Source organism: Triticum urartu, chromosome 5 (genome assembly GCF_003073215.2).
Source record: "Triticum urartu cultivar G1812 chromosome 5, Tu2.1, whole genome shotgun sequence".
Classification (NCBI taxonomy): domain Eukaryota; kingdom Viridiplantae; phylum Streptophyta; class Magnoliopsida; order Poales; family Poaceae; genus Triticum; species Triticum urartu.
The window spans coordinates 582,316,357-582,330,450 of NC_053026.1; the positions used below are offsets into that span (position 1 = coordinate 582,316,357).

Genomic DNA, 14,094 nt, shown 5'->3' on the forward strand with positions numbered 1-14,094 from the left:
GAAGGGGAGCAATCACTCGAGGCAGCCTGATCATACACAAAATCCTTTTCCTGTTTTTATCTTCCTCAACGTGCTTGGTCAAACTGTGTAGTTTATCTTTTATTAAGTCGCTTACACAAACTCTCAAATGTCATTCCCCATGAAGAAGCCGCTAACAGCTTTCTTTGAGAGGTCTTCAACTCAGATAAATTTGCATCGTCTATTTAAATCATTGTATCATCTTGTAAGTAAACCAGAACAAATGGTCAACTCAATGGCAGCAACACTCGATTTAGCATAGCCCTGAATGCAAATATTAGAGAGAAAAAAAGCCACAAATGGGGTATCGAATTTAGCATAAATAGGACACATAGATTCTTCCATATAATATCAAACGCAAAAAGATTCCTGCAACAATGGAAGTGGATGGAACAGAAATAACCTGGAAGGATAGAATTCAGTGTGTATATGATGTAGTATTTGTTAGATCCTAAGTAGCCTAGAACAAAAAAATGCGGAGGAGCCTAGAACAATTTTATAGCTGAGAGATCTTTAAAGAACTAACACGTCCATATAGTTGAGAAAATAAAAATCAAATAACAAGAATGCAAGTATATGGATCGAATACTTGCTCAAATTAATATATTCATTCAGACTTGTCACCGAAGTCCAGACACATGGCATGTCTCACCTAACCAATGACCAGTTCAGTTTTGTATAAGAAGTGAGGTACAACTTATGACTCCTATTAGTCCATACATTTGAAAAGAAGAGCATTACTTTGCCATAAACCACAAAAAACACAATCCATGATATGGTTGATTACCTGACCATCTCCTGCTGGCTGGAAAATAGGTTCCTGACCATGACACCCCTTGGAGCCTTTTGATAATGTGAAAACTTTTTTTAAGGACGAACAATCAATTGGGAGAGAAAAGTAACATAACGACATGAAGATCAGAGACAGAAGACACATACATAAACATGTATAACTGTGAGCAAATTGATGATTGAGAGGAAGAGTACATAAATAGAAGACACACTTTTCCACTAAGTTGTGTTAAACTGTAAGACAATATATTAAGTGCCATGCATGAGAAAAAAAAAAGAAGCGTGGGCAATGATAAACATAAATAACTCTTTGCTAAAATCATGGTATAGATGATGTTGAGTGGTTGAGGTGCTCATGGCACAACTAAAAATGATGGTAGCCAAAATAGATTATAGAAAGAATATATGCGGCTACACATCAATTATATTTGACGTTGAGTTGTTGAGGTGCTCACAGCCCAACTAAAAATGATTTTGTGAGCTGGGGCTTGGACCATCAATGTGGTTATGGTGATGTTGTCCACGGCACTGCCATGAAGTACCTGATCAATAAAATAAAAAGAACCGGTTACTTGGATTAGGAATTTAGGATAGAAACATGAGCACAAGAAACAAAAATAGAACTTAATAAATATATGATTATAATTTCAGAACCATCATCATCCCTAGAAGTAGAAAAGGTCGGAGAGGTCGCCTATGTATAGAAATTTGGCAAGATAAAGGTTTCATGCCTAAATAAGCATCACCTAATATCCTTGACATTTCTAAAAATTTGCATATTACATTAATTAAACATCACAGTAAAGCAGAGTTTGATGTATGGAAAATTGGAAATCATGTAAGAATCACTACTTCATAGCAGAAAGTGGTGGCATCACAGATTCAAAAAGAGCACATTTTCTTAGCCCAAATGAATCCATTGGTGAGATAGGAAGAAACCAGAGGAGCATTGCATCTAGAAGACAGTGCTAACAACCCAGTCATCGCAGACGCAGACGCTCTTCTTGACACATACTTCATCGATGCCAGTAGGCCCAACCACTAAAAAGACACTCATTAGCCCACCCTAACAATTTATCGAGCACCTACCATGCATTACTTCATGTTGAACTAGGAGGTGGCGTGTTAGTGGCAAGAACCGGGGTCGCAAGCTATGTGGTGGGCTGGCCAGAGATCTCGTCCAGCTCCACAATGATGGACACCTGCAAGGCAAGACCATGAGAGAGAGAGGGAGAGAGAGAGATAGAGAGAGAGTTGCCACCGGTTCCGTGGACGAAGCGTGCGAGACGGGATGAAAGGGGCACAAGAGAGCACCACCAGTCTCACCCTTTCTCGATCACTAGTGAAATCGTGTCCTCAGAGCCAACCTTCTGATGTCCGGCAAAGGCTGTGCCTCACAATCGTCGCGGCTGACCAAAACCGACAGTTAGGTCGTGATCTACCACTCAACCTCGTTCTCTCTCTCGGCTAGGGAGGTGGAAGAGCATGTGCACAATTGGCCGCCAGTTGAGAAGCCGTTGAACGACCAGTCCAGGGGAGGAGACTGGGGTGGCACCGAGAGGGTGACGGGGTGTGCAGGGGTGGCCGCGAGAGGGAGGGAGACGGGGCGAGCGAGGGCGGTGGCGCGAGAGTGAAGGGAAAGGGCACGACGAGTATAGTGGCTAGGGTTTCACCCAATCGGGCGCTCTCTCCACCGTACGCGCAGCCCAGACATCCACGAGACACCACGCAAGCGCCCTAACGTGAAATCTCAGAACAGCCCTCGGCGGCCACTAAAATTACGGCGCGGTGGCATGACCCCCGCGCTAATGTATAGCAGCACCGGTCACACCCACACTCAGAGGCAATGACAGTAGCGGCCCACAGACTAAAGACCCCACGTGTCAGCCAGATACGACATAAATTCAAAAGTAAGAAACAAGAAGCACTATTCATTGGTTGTCGCATCGAAGTTGATCCGATGGCCAGGATTGCTCCATCCAAAAACCGGAGGGCCAGAACTCGTTTGGACAGACAATCCGACGACTCTGGGCGAATGCAGTCTTGGCCGTCCAGTCTCCTTCCTGAGCCGATCTCGGCCGTCCGTTTATCTCACAGCATCTGGTAAAAAACAGCCGGAAGAAAACCTAACTCGCCAGTCCTCTCTCTCCCTTCTACTGCTCCCGCCGCCACCCTTTTCCCTTGCGCGTCTCTCCCTCCCGATCCCCTCCGCTGCCGCTGCCACGAGCTCCCGTCGTCGAGCTCCACCTCCTCCAGTGCCCGCCCCGGGCTCTGCCTCCCACCCTCCTAGCGCCACCACCTCCAATCCCTAGCGCCGGTGGCGGCCGTTCTTCCGGCGACATCACTGGACAGCGGCGAGAATGAATAGACAGATAGAGGTAACAAATTGATCATTCCTCTGGCCAAACTTCCATCTTACTCCAAGCCCACCTCCAGAATGGCAGAGCAATGCAAGATTTCTGCTGCCATGGTATCTGAGCAAAGGTCATATGCGCGGTCATACGTGCTCAAGGTAGATGGATACTCCAGAGCCAAGGCGTTTCTCGAGACCGGCAAGTGCCTTACCTCTGATCCTTTCAGTGTTGGAGGGCACGTCTGGACCGTGGAATGTTACCCAAACGGTGACAATAGGATTCATGCCCATTACATATCCCTTTTCCTACGTCTTGAATCTGCTGATGCTGGAGATGTGAAGGGGAAATTCACGCTCAGTCTACTTGACAAGAATGGAGAACCGGTGCCTTCATACAGCCGTGCCTCCCCTGTACTAACCTTCTCAAAGAAAGATTCATGCTTGGGCTATCCTGACTTCTTCCAGAAGGCTGATCTGGAGCGATCGGCACATCTAAGAGACGACTGTATCACCATCAGGTGCGATGTCACCGTCATCCATGGGGAAGAAACAAGGATTCCTCCAAGCGACCTGCACCAGCACCTTGGTGACCTCCTCGAGAATAAGGACGCAGCAGACCTAATCTTTCAAGTCGGTGCACAGAGTTTCTCAGCCCACAGGTGTGTCCTCGCTGCTCGCTCATCCGTCTTCAAGGCGGAGCTCCTTGGCACTATGAAGGAGAGTTCTGCAGCTAATCCTATTGAAATCTATGACGTGGAAGCTGATGTTTTCAAGTCCTTGCTTCACTTCATATACACTGACTCCGTTCCTCCAGTGCTTGATGTGGCGATGGCCAGCCATCTACTCGTGGCGGCTGACAGGTACAACATCGGCAGGCTGAAGCTGATATGTGAGGAGAAATTGTGCACTCACATCGATTCCAACATGGTGGCCACCAGTTTGGCTTTAGCAGAGCAGCATGGTTTCCATCGTCTCAAAGAGGCTTGTTTGCAATTCCTTGCTTCTCCTTCCAATTTCAAAGCTATGATGGCAAGCGACGGTTTTGAGCATCTGACATCCAGCTGCCCACATGTTCTCAAGGAGCTTGTAGCTAGAATCCTTCCGGCTGAATGGGGGGTGGCAAAGGACGTTGTCATGACAATGTGGAAGTAGTGCCTACAGAACAGACCAATTTATTATCATATATATGTCATCCATGTTTAGTACTCTGTTTATGCATGAATGTTGTGGAACAAAAATGCTGCTATCGATCACTTTTTTTCTTGCTAGAGTCTTGTTTTAATGGTTATGCAACTTCTCCATGTATGGTTGGATGGATGTTTCAGAACAAAGATGAGAGCAGTATCATTCATTGGTAGAATCATTCATTAGTAGAATGGTACTTATCAATCATTGAATGGAAAGGAATTTGTGTCCTTTCTGCAGCAGGTAAGATACTTGATGTAGCTGCTATCTACATAAATTGGATAAATTAGTTTCTTAGAATAAGCTTCAGATTCTTGAAGCTTTGAATAACGGAGAGATTCCATCAACGGGATCTCTTGTTGAAATTTTCAACAAGGCTATTCTTGAACGCTGTTTGAAGGTGTATGAGGAAAAACTGGAGGGCTTAGGTCCACCTGTATCGGTAGAGGAACTGCAGCAAATTCATGAGGTGGCAAATGTTCAGTACTTAATAATCCTCCAGCAAATAGAATCAGTCAGCTCTGGTATGTCCTTGATACTCCATTAGCAGCACTCATGTCTACTTTTGCACTGAAAAACTGAATGTGAAGTATAGATGCCGTCTATGTGGACCTTGGTATTGTTATTTTTTTGAAAAGGGGATTACCCCGGCCTCTGCATCACAGGATGCACACAGCCAATGTGGACCTTGGTATCTTGTGTTGTACTTCAGTTTACTGCACTAAGCAAAAAACAAAAACGTCTGCATGTTCAGCTATAGTTGTGACGGGGCTTTGGTTATTATTCGCTCTGAATATTGCTCGTCGTGCAGCTGTGTGCTACATTAGTGTCAAAATGCTCTTATATTATGGGATGGAGGGAGTACTTCTCGTGCTGTTGAGGGTTGTCTGGATTCAGTTTTTGGAATGTTGGTTTTAAATTAGGGTTGTAGGGGAAAACAGGGCTGTAGTTTTCTGATGAGCAAAACATTAGTGTCAAAATGCTCTTATATTATGGGATGGAGGGAGTACTTCTCGTGCTGTTGAGGGTTGTCTGGATTCAGTTTTTGGAATGTTGGTTTTAAATACGGTTGTAGGGGAAAACAGGGCTGTAGTTTTCTGATGAGCAAAACTGTTGTCGTTTGTTGTCTGCTAATTAAATAAACCATAAACCCTATATCCTAGTTCAGGTCAGCACGTTCAGCTGGATTATAGTACTGCTATAGTATTATCGTCCAGTGCTCCGGAATTTGCCTGCCCCAAATCCAAATGGGTACAAATGCACCTCAAGTTCATTACTTGCTCCTGCGAAGCCTGTGAAGCGTGAAATTTGCTGGCGACATCTGTGCTTTCTTTGTTCGAGTAGATCGGCACATAGTTTCTCTGGTCGAGCGACCACGAACCTGGCTAGCTGGTTGTATTTTATTTTTATTTATTTTGCACGGGACGTGCATGTGGATGTGTCATACCGAATAGGATTGGTAGTAGGGGTAGAGTTATTCACCGAGTACGTATTTGGTTAGTATTCCATACCGAGTAGGATTAGTTTTTTTTTTATCTGTACCGAGTAGGATTAGTAGTACTACGTAGTGGAATTAGTCACGGAGTCGTATTTGTTGTAGCTAGCTTAGCTTATATATATATACATACACACCAGGGTGGGCTTGTACGACATCTCGTGAGTTGAGTTGAAGAATAAATAAAACAAAAGAAGGCCCAATCGATTATTGAGTAGTATTTTTTAACGATTATTGTCCCGGCTGTTGAGCACGTGCTTGTGATCTCTATCTGCATGCCTAAGCTAGTCTTCCATCTTGCTCCCAGAATGGCAGAGCATTGCAAGATCTCTGTTGCCATGGTAGCTGAATCAGAGAAAAGCCCATATGCGCGATCATACGTGCTCAAGGTAGATGAATACTCAAGAGCCAAGGCGTTACTCAAGAACGGCGAGTGCCTAACCTCCTCACCTTTCAGTGTTGGAGGCCACGACTGGGTCATGACCTATTACCCAAACGGCAGCAGGATTTGTCCGGATGACATATCTCTTTTTCTACATCTTCACCCCGCTGACGCCGAAGATGTGAAGGCGAAATTCACGTTCAGTCTACTTGACGAGAATGGAGAACCGGTGCCTTCATATACCCGTCCCACGATATACATACATTCTCAAGGAAAGCTCCAAACTGGGGCTACCATAACCTAATGAAGAAGGCTAAGCTGGAAAGATCGGAGCATATGAGAAATGATTGTCTCACCATTGGATGCCATGTCACCGTTGTGAAGGAGATCCCCGGCGAAGAAGAAACAAGAGCATCTCCAAACGACTTGCACCGGCAACTCGGTGATCTCCTCGAGAGCAAAGATGCATCAGACCTATCATTTCAAGTAGGCGGAGAGACATTCCCCGCTCATAGGTGTATCTTGGCCGCTCGGTCATCAGTCTTCAGGGCGGAGCTCCTCGGCGGCATGAAGGAGAGTTCTAGTAGACTCATTGAAATTCATGACATGGAGCCTGATGTCTTCGAGGCCTTGCTCCATTTCATATACACTGGCAAAGTTTCTCCTATGATTGATGTGGTGATGGCCAGTCATCTACTCGTAGTGGCTGATAGGTACAACATTGGCAGGCTGAAGCATATATGCGAGGAGAAATTGTGTTGTCATATTGATTCAGACATGGTGGCAACCAGTTTGGCTATAGCTGAGCAGCATGGTTTCGATCGTCTCAAAGAAGCTTGTTTGCAGTTCCTTGCTTCTCCATCCAATTTGGAGGCGATGATGGCAAGCAATGGTTATCAACATCTCAAGTCCAGCTGTCCATCTGTTCTCAAGGACAAGGAGCACATAGCTAGAATACCCCCTGGCTAAATGGAACGTTGAAAAGGATAATATCATGACAATTTAGTAATAATCCATCTGCTGCCATTATCGTGTATTGTCATCCAAAATTTTAGTACTAATGGTTATGATACTTTTCCATGTATGGTTGCATCATTGCATGTATTGTTTCAAAGCAAAAGTGTTAGCATCATTCATTCAATCTAATATATGTTTATGCGAGTATAATAGTAATTGTTTCTCTTACGAGAGAAAAGAGAGTATTATTTGATTATTTGTTGTTTGCCCATCAACCTGCCATGGTTGCCCATCAACCTTGATTTGTGTATTAGTTAGATTATTGAGAAGTTACTCCATGGGTACATACTACATTGTTACGTTTAGCTGGATGTAGGATCGGTGCCATTCATGTTCCAAGTCTCGCATAAATGGAAGCTTCATTACCCACTGCTTCTGTTCCAACTAAGAATATATGCAACTATGTTATTACGAATCAAATAAAATTGGTAAATTAAAAGAAAGAACGAAAAAAATATGTCATGACTAATTGCCAAACACAATATAAGCCAAATCTTCTCCCTTGTAACGTCTAGGCCGAGCCTACCAAGAGATTGTCCACACACAATTGCAACTATGCAACGATGGGGCTTAGACAAGGCTAGTCCTCAAGTGACACTTGAAATGAGGAACATGAGTTGCATCATCTTCGTCGCATTCTATGAATGATGCCAAGTCTTGGATTTCATCTAGGCAACATCCATGTCAAGGACTACACCACAAATTTGTGTTTTGATTCACGACACTGGCCTTGTGATTGCAGATCGCTTAGATCATGCCGACTTCAAGAAGACATCTAAGCGACCGCCAAAAGGGACTTATCGAAGGGCCTAGATCGCTCGACACAAGCGATGTGCCCGATGCCGCACGTACATGTGGAGACAACCTGCTGTTATTGCGACGTACTGAGGTAACCGAACCACCACGATCTTCATCAACCACTAAAGAATCCTTGCGGGATAGCCGCCCCACACTTTGGATGCACCGCACCACACAGATTGGTTGCTCAGCGCCTAGCATGCCCACGCCTCCGCCTCACATTAGCCAAGAAATCCAAATAGCAACCCTAAGCACTGGGACGCTAAGGAATTGGGTGTCATGCCGGTTTTTCTCTTCGGATTCACCACGATCACCTTCTTACCAAAAGGGGGTTATTTTTTTGCGAAATACCAAAAGGAGGGTATCGAAGGGCCTCAGGAGAGACACGCCATATTGCCCAGCACACAAGGCATGCACAATGTGGCGCATGAGGGAAATATGCCCTAGAGGCAATAATAAAGTTATTATTTATTTCCTCATATCATGATAAATGTTTATTATTCACGCTAGAATTGTATTAACCGGAAACATAATACATGTGTGAATACATAGACAAACATAGTGTCACTAGTATGCCTCTACTTGACTAGCTCGTTGATCAAAGATGGTTGAGTTTCCTAACCATAGACATAAGTTGTCATTTGATCAACGGGATCACATCATTAGGAGAATGATGTGATTGACTTGACCCATTCCGTTAGCTTAGCACTTGGTCGTTTAGTTTACTGCTATTGCTTTCTTCAGAACTTATACATGTTCCTATGACTATGAGATTATGCAACTCCCGGATACCGGAGGAACACTTTGTGTGCTACAAAACATCACAACGTAACTGGGTGATTATAAAGGTGCTCTACAGGTGTCTCCGATGGTGTTCGTGGAGTTGGCATAGATCAAGAATAGGATTTGTCACTCCGATTGTCGGAGAGGTATATCTGGGCCCTCTCGGTAATGCACATCACTATAAGCCTTGCAAACAATGTAACTAATGAGTTAGTTGTGGGATGATGCATTACGGAAAAGGTAAAGAGACTTGCCGGTAACGAGATTGAACTAGGTATTGAGATACCGACGATCGAATCCCGGGCAAGTAACATACCAATGACAAAGGGAACAACGTATGTTGTTATGCGGTTTGACCGATAAAGATCTTCGTAGAATATGTAGGAACCAATATGAGCATCCAGGTTCCGCTATTGGTTATTGACTGGAGACATGTCTCGGTCATGTCTACATAGTTCTCGAACCAGTAGGGTCCGCACGCTTAAAGTTCTGTGACGGTCGGTATTATGAGTTTATATGTTTTGATGTACCGAAGGTAGTTCGGAGTCCCAGATATGATCACGGACATGACGAGGAGTCTCGAAATGGTCGAGACATAAAGATTTATATATTGAAAGCCTACATTTGGACATCGGAAGAGTTCCGGGTGAAATCAGGATTTTACCGGAGTGCCGGAGGGGTTACCGAAACACCCTGGGGGTTAATGGGCCTTGTTGGGCCCTAGTGGAGAGAGAGAGAGGGGTCGGCCAGGGCAGGCCGCGCCCCCCTCCCCCTCTGGTCCGAATTGGACTAGGAGGGGGGTGGTGCCCCCCTTTCCTTCTCCTTCTCCCCCTTCCTTTCCCCCTCCTACTAGGAGTAGGAAAGAGGGGAGTCCTACTCCTACTAGGAGGAGGACTCCTCCTCCTGGCGCGCCCTACAGGGCCGGCCAGCCTCCCCCTTGCTCCTTTATATACGGGGGCAGGGGCACCCTAGAACACACAAGTTGAGCATTGATCTCTCCTAGCCGTGTGCGGTGCCCCCCTCCACCATAATCCACCTCGGTCATATCGTAGAGGTGCTTAGGCGAAGCCCTGCGTCGGTAGCTTCATCAACATCGTCACCACGCCGTCATGCTGACGAAACTCTTTCTCGAGCTCTACTAGATCGTGAGATTGCAGGACGTCACCGAGCTGAACGTGTGCTGAACGCGGAGGTGCCGTACGTTCGGTACTGAGGATCGGTCGATCATGAAGATGTACGACTACATCAACCGCGTTGTCATAATGCTTCCGCTTAATGGTCTATGAGGGTACGTGGACGACACTCTCCCCTCTCGTTGCTATGCATCATCATGATCTTGCGTGTGTGTAGGAATTTTTTTGAAACTACGACGTTCCCCAACAGTGGCATCCGAGCCAGGTTTATGCGTAAATGCTACATGCACGAGTAGAAAACAAGTGAGTTATGGGCGATACAAGTCATACTGCTTACCAGCATGTCATACTTTGGTTCAGCGGTATTGTTGGATAAAGCGGCCCGGACCGACATTACGCGTACGCTTACGCGAGACTAGTTCTACCGACGTGTTTTGCACACAGGTGGCTGGCGGGTGTTAGTTTCTCCAACTTTAGTTGAACCGAGTGTGACTACGCCCAGTCCTTGAGAAGGTTAAAGCAACACTAACTTGACGAACTATCGTTGTGGTTTTGATGCGTAGATAAGAACGGTTCTTGCTCAGCCCATAGTAGCCACGTAAAACTTGCAACAACAAAGTAGAGGACGTCTAACTTATTTTTGCAGGGCATGTTGTGATGTGATATGGTTAAGGCATGATGCTATATTTTATTGTATGAGATGATCATGTTTTGTAACAGAGTTATCAGCAACTGGCAGGAGCCATATGGTTGTCGCTTTATTGTATGAAATGCAATCGCCATGTAATTGCTTTACTTTATCACTAAGCGGTAGCGATAGTCGTAGAAGCAATAGTTGGTGAGACGACAACGATGATACGGTGGAGATCAAGGTGTCGCGCCGGTGACGATGGTGATCATGACGGTGCTTTGGAGACGGAGATCAAAGGCACAAGATGATGATGGCCAGATCATATCACTTATATTGATTGCATGTGATGTTTATCCTTTATGCATTTTATTCTACTTTGATTGTCGGTAGCATTATAAGATGATCTCTCACTAAATTTCAAGGTAAAAGTGTTCTCCCTGAGTATGCACCATTGCAAAAGATCGTCGTGCCGAGACACCACGTGATGATCGGGTGTGATAAGCTCAACGTTTTTATACAACGGGTGCAAGCCAGTTTTGCACACGTAGAATACTCGGGTTAAACTTGACGAGTCTAGCATATGCATATATGGCCTCGGAACACCGATACCGAAAGGTCGAGTATGAATCATATAGTAGATATGATCAACATAGTGATGTTCACCATTGAAAACTACTCCATTTCACGTGATGATCGGTTATGGTTTAGTTGATTTGGATCACGTGATCACTTAGATGATTAGAGGGATATCTATCTAAGTAGGAGTTCTTAAATAATATGATTAATTGAACTTAAATTTATCATGAACTTAGTACCTGATAGTATTTTGCTTTCCTATGTTGTTGTAGATAGATGGCCTGTGCTGTTGTTCCGTTAAATTTTAATGTGTTCCTTGAGAAAGCAAAGTTGAAAGATGATGGTAGCAATTACACGGACTGGGTCCGTAATTTGAGGATTATCCTTATTGCTGCACAGAAGAATTACATCCTGAAAGCACCGCTGGGTGCCAGGCCTGCTACAGATGTTGTTGATGACATTAAGAATGTCTGGCAGAGCAAAGTTGATGACTACTCGACAGTTCAGTGTGCCATGCTTTATGGCTTAAAACCGGGACTTCAACGATGTTTTGAACATCATGGAGCATATGAGATGTTCCAGGAGTTGAAGTTAATATTTCAAGCAAATGCCCGGATTGAGAGATATGAAGTCTCCAATAAGTTCTACAGCTGCAAGATGGATGAGAATAGTTCTATCAGTGAACATATACTCAGAATGTCTGGGTACCATAATCACATGACTCAACTGGGAGTTAATCTTCCTGTTGATAGTGTCATTGACAGAGTTCTTCAATCACTGTCACCAAGCTACAAGAGCTTCGTGATGAACTATAATATGCAAGGGATGGATAAGACAATTCCCGAGCCCTTCGCAATGCTAAAGGCTGCGGAGGTAGAAATCAAGAAGGAGCATCAAGTGTTCATGGTCAACAAGTCCACCAGTTTCAAGAAAAAGGGTAAAGGGAAGAAGAAGGGGAACTTAAAAAAGAATGGAAAACAAGTTGCTGCTCAGGAGAAGAAACCCAAGTTTGGACCTAAGCCTGAGACTGAGTGCTTCTACTGTAAACAGACTGATCATTGGAAACGGAACTGCCCCAAGTATTTGGCGGATAAGAAGGATGGCAAGGTGAACAAAGGTATATGTGATATATATGTAATTGATGTGTACCTTACTAGAGCTCGCAGTAGCACCTGCGTATTTGATACTGGTTCTGTTGCTAATATTTGCAACTCGAAACAGGGACTACAGATTGAGCGAAGATTGGTTAAGGACGAGGTGACGACGCACGTGGGAAATGGTTTCAAAGTCGATGTGATCGCCGTCGGCACGCTACCTCTGTATCTACCTTCGGGATTGATTTTAGACCTAAATAATTGTTATTTGGTGCCAGCGTTAAGCATGCACATTATATCTAGATCTTGTTTGATGTGAGACGGTTATTCATTTAAATCTGAGAATAATGGTTGTTCTATTTATATGAATAATATCTTTTATGGTCATGCACCCTTGAAGAGTGGTCTATTTGTGTTAAACCTCAAGAGTAGTAATACACATATTCATAATGTTGAAGCCAAAAGATGAAGAGTTGATAATGATAGTGCAACTTATTTGTGGCACTACCGTTTAGGTCATATTGGTGTAAAGCGCATGAAGAAATTCCATTCTGATGGACTTTTGGAATCACTTGATTATGAATCACTTGATACTTGCGAACCATGCCTCATGGGCAAGATGACTAAAACGCTGTTCTCCGGAACTATGGAGCGAGCAACAGATTTGTTGGAAATCATACATACTGATGTATGTGGTCCAATGAATATTGAGGCTCGCGGCGGGTATCGTTATTTTCTCACCTTCACAGATGATTTGAGTAGATATGGGTATATATCTACTTAATGAAACATAAGTCTGAAACATTTGAAAAGTTCAAAGAATTTCAGAGTGAAGTGGAAAATCATCATAACAAGAAAATAAAGTTTCTACGATCTGATCGTGGAGGAGAATATTTGAGTTGCGAGTTTGGTCTACATTTGAAACAATGCGGAATAGTTTCGCAACTCACGCCACCTGGAACACCACAACGTAATGGTGTGTCCGAACGTCGTAAGCGTACTTTACTAGATATGGTGCGATCTATGATGTCTCTTACAGATTTACCGCTATCGTTTTGGGGTTATGCTTTAGAGACGGCTGCATTCACGTTAAATAGGGCACCATCGAAATCCGTTGATACGACGCCTTATGAACTGTGGTTTGGCAAGAAACCAAAGTTGTCGTTTCTTAAAATTTGGGGCTGCGATGCTTATGTGAAAAAGCTTCAACCTGATAAGCTCGAACCCAAATCGGAGAAATGTGTCTTCATAGGATACCCAAAGGAAACTATTGGGTACACCTTCTATCACAGATCCGAAGGCAAGACATTTGTTGCTAAAAATGTATCCTTTCTAGAGAAGGAGTTTTTATCGAAAGAAGTGAGTGGGAGGAAAGTAGAACTTGATGAGGTAACTGTTCCTGCTCCCTTATTAGAAAGTAGTTCATCACAGAAACCGGTTCCTGTGACACCTACACCAATTAGTGAGGAAGCTAATGATGATGATCATGAAACTTCAGATCAAGTTACTACCGAACCTCGTAGGTCAACCATAGTAAGATCCACACCAGAGTGGTACGGTAATCATGTTCTGGAAGTCATGTTACTTGACCATGATGAACCTACGAACTATGAAGAAGCGATGGTGAGCCCAGATTCCGCAAAATGGCTTGACGCTATGAAATCTGAGATGGGATCCATGTATGAGAACAAAGTGTGGACTTTGGTTGACTTGCCCGATGATCGGCAAGCCATCAAGAATAAATGAATCTTCAAGAATAAGACTGACGCTGACGGTAATGTTACTGTCTACAAAGCTCGACTTGTTGCGAAAGGTTTTCGACAAGTTCAAGGGGTTG

General features: G+C 44.2%; 1 protein-coding gene and 1 pseudogene across 1 annotated transcript; both read left to right on the forward strand.

Moving 5' to 3' along the window:
- The first annotated feature begins 2,962 nt into the window (after positions 1–2,962).
- On the forward strand, positions 2,963–4,496 carry LOC125506130 (BTB/POZ and MATH domain-containing protein 3-like). The gene has a single exon (XM_048670997.1). The coding sequence runs from the start codon at positions 3,248–3,250 to the stop codon at positions 4,313–4,315; it is 1,068 nt and encodes a 355-aa protein (XP_048526954.1). The 5' UTR covers positions 2,963–3,247; the 3' UTR covers positions 4,316–4,496.
- A 1,655-nt stretch (positions 4,497–6,151) lies between these two features.
- On the forward strand, positions 6,152–7,194 carry LOC125506131 (annotated as a pseudogene).
- The last annotated feature ends 6,900 nt before the right edge of the window (positions 7,195–14,094 follow it).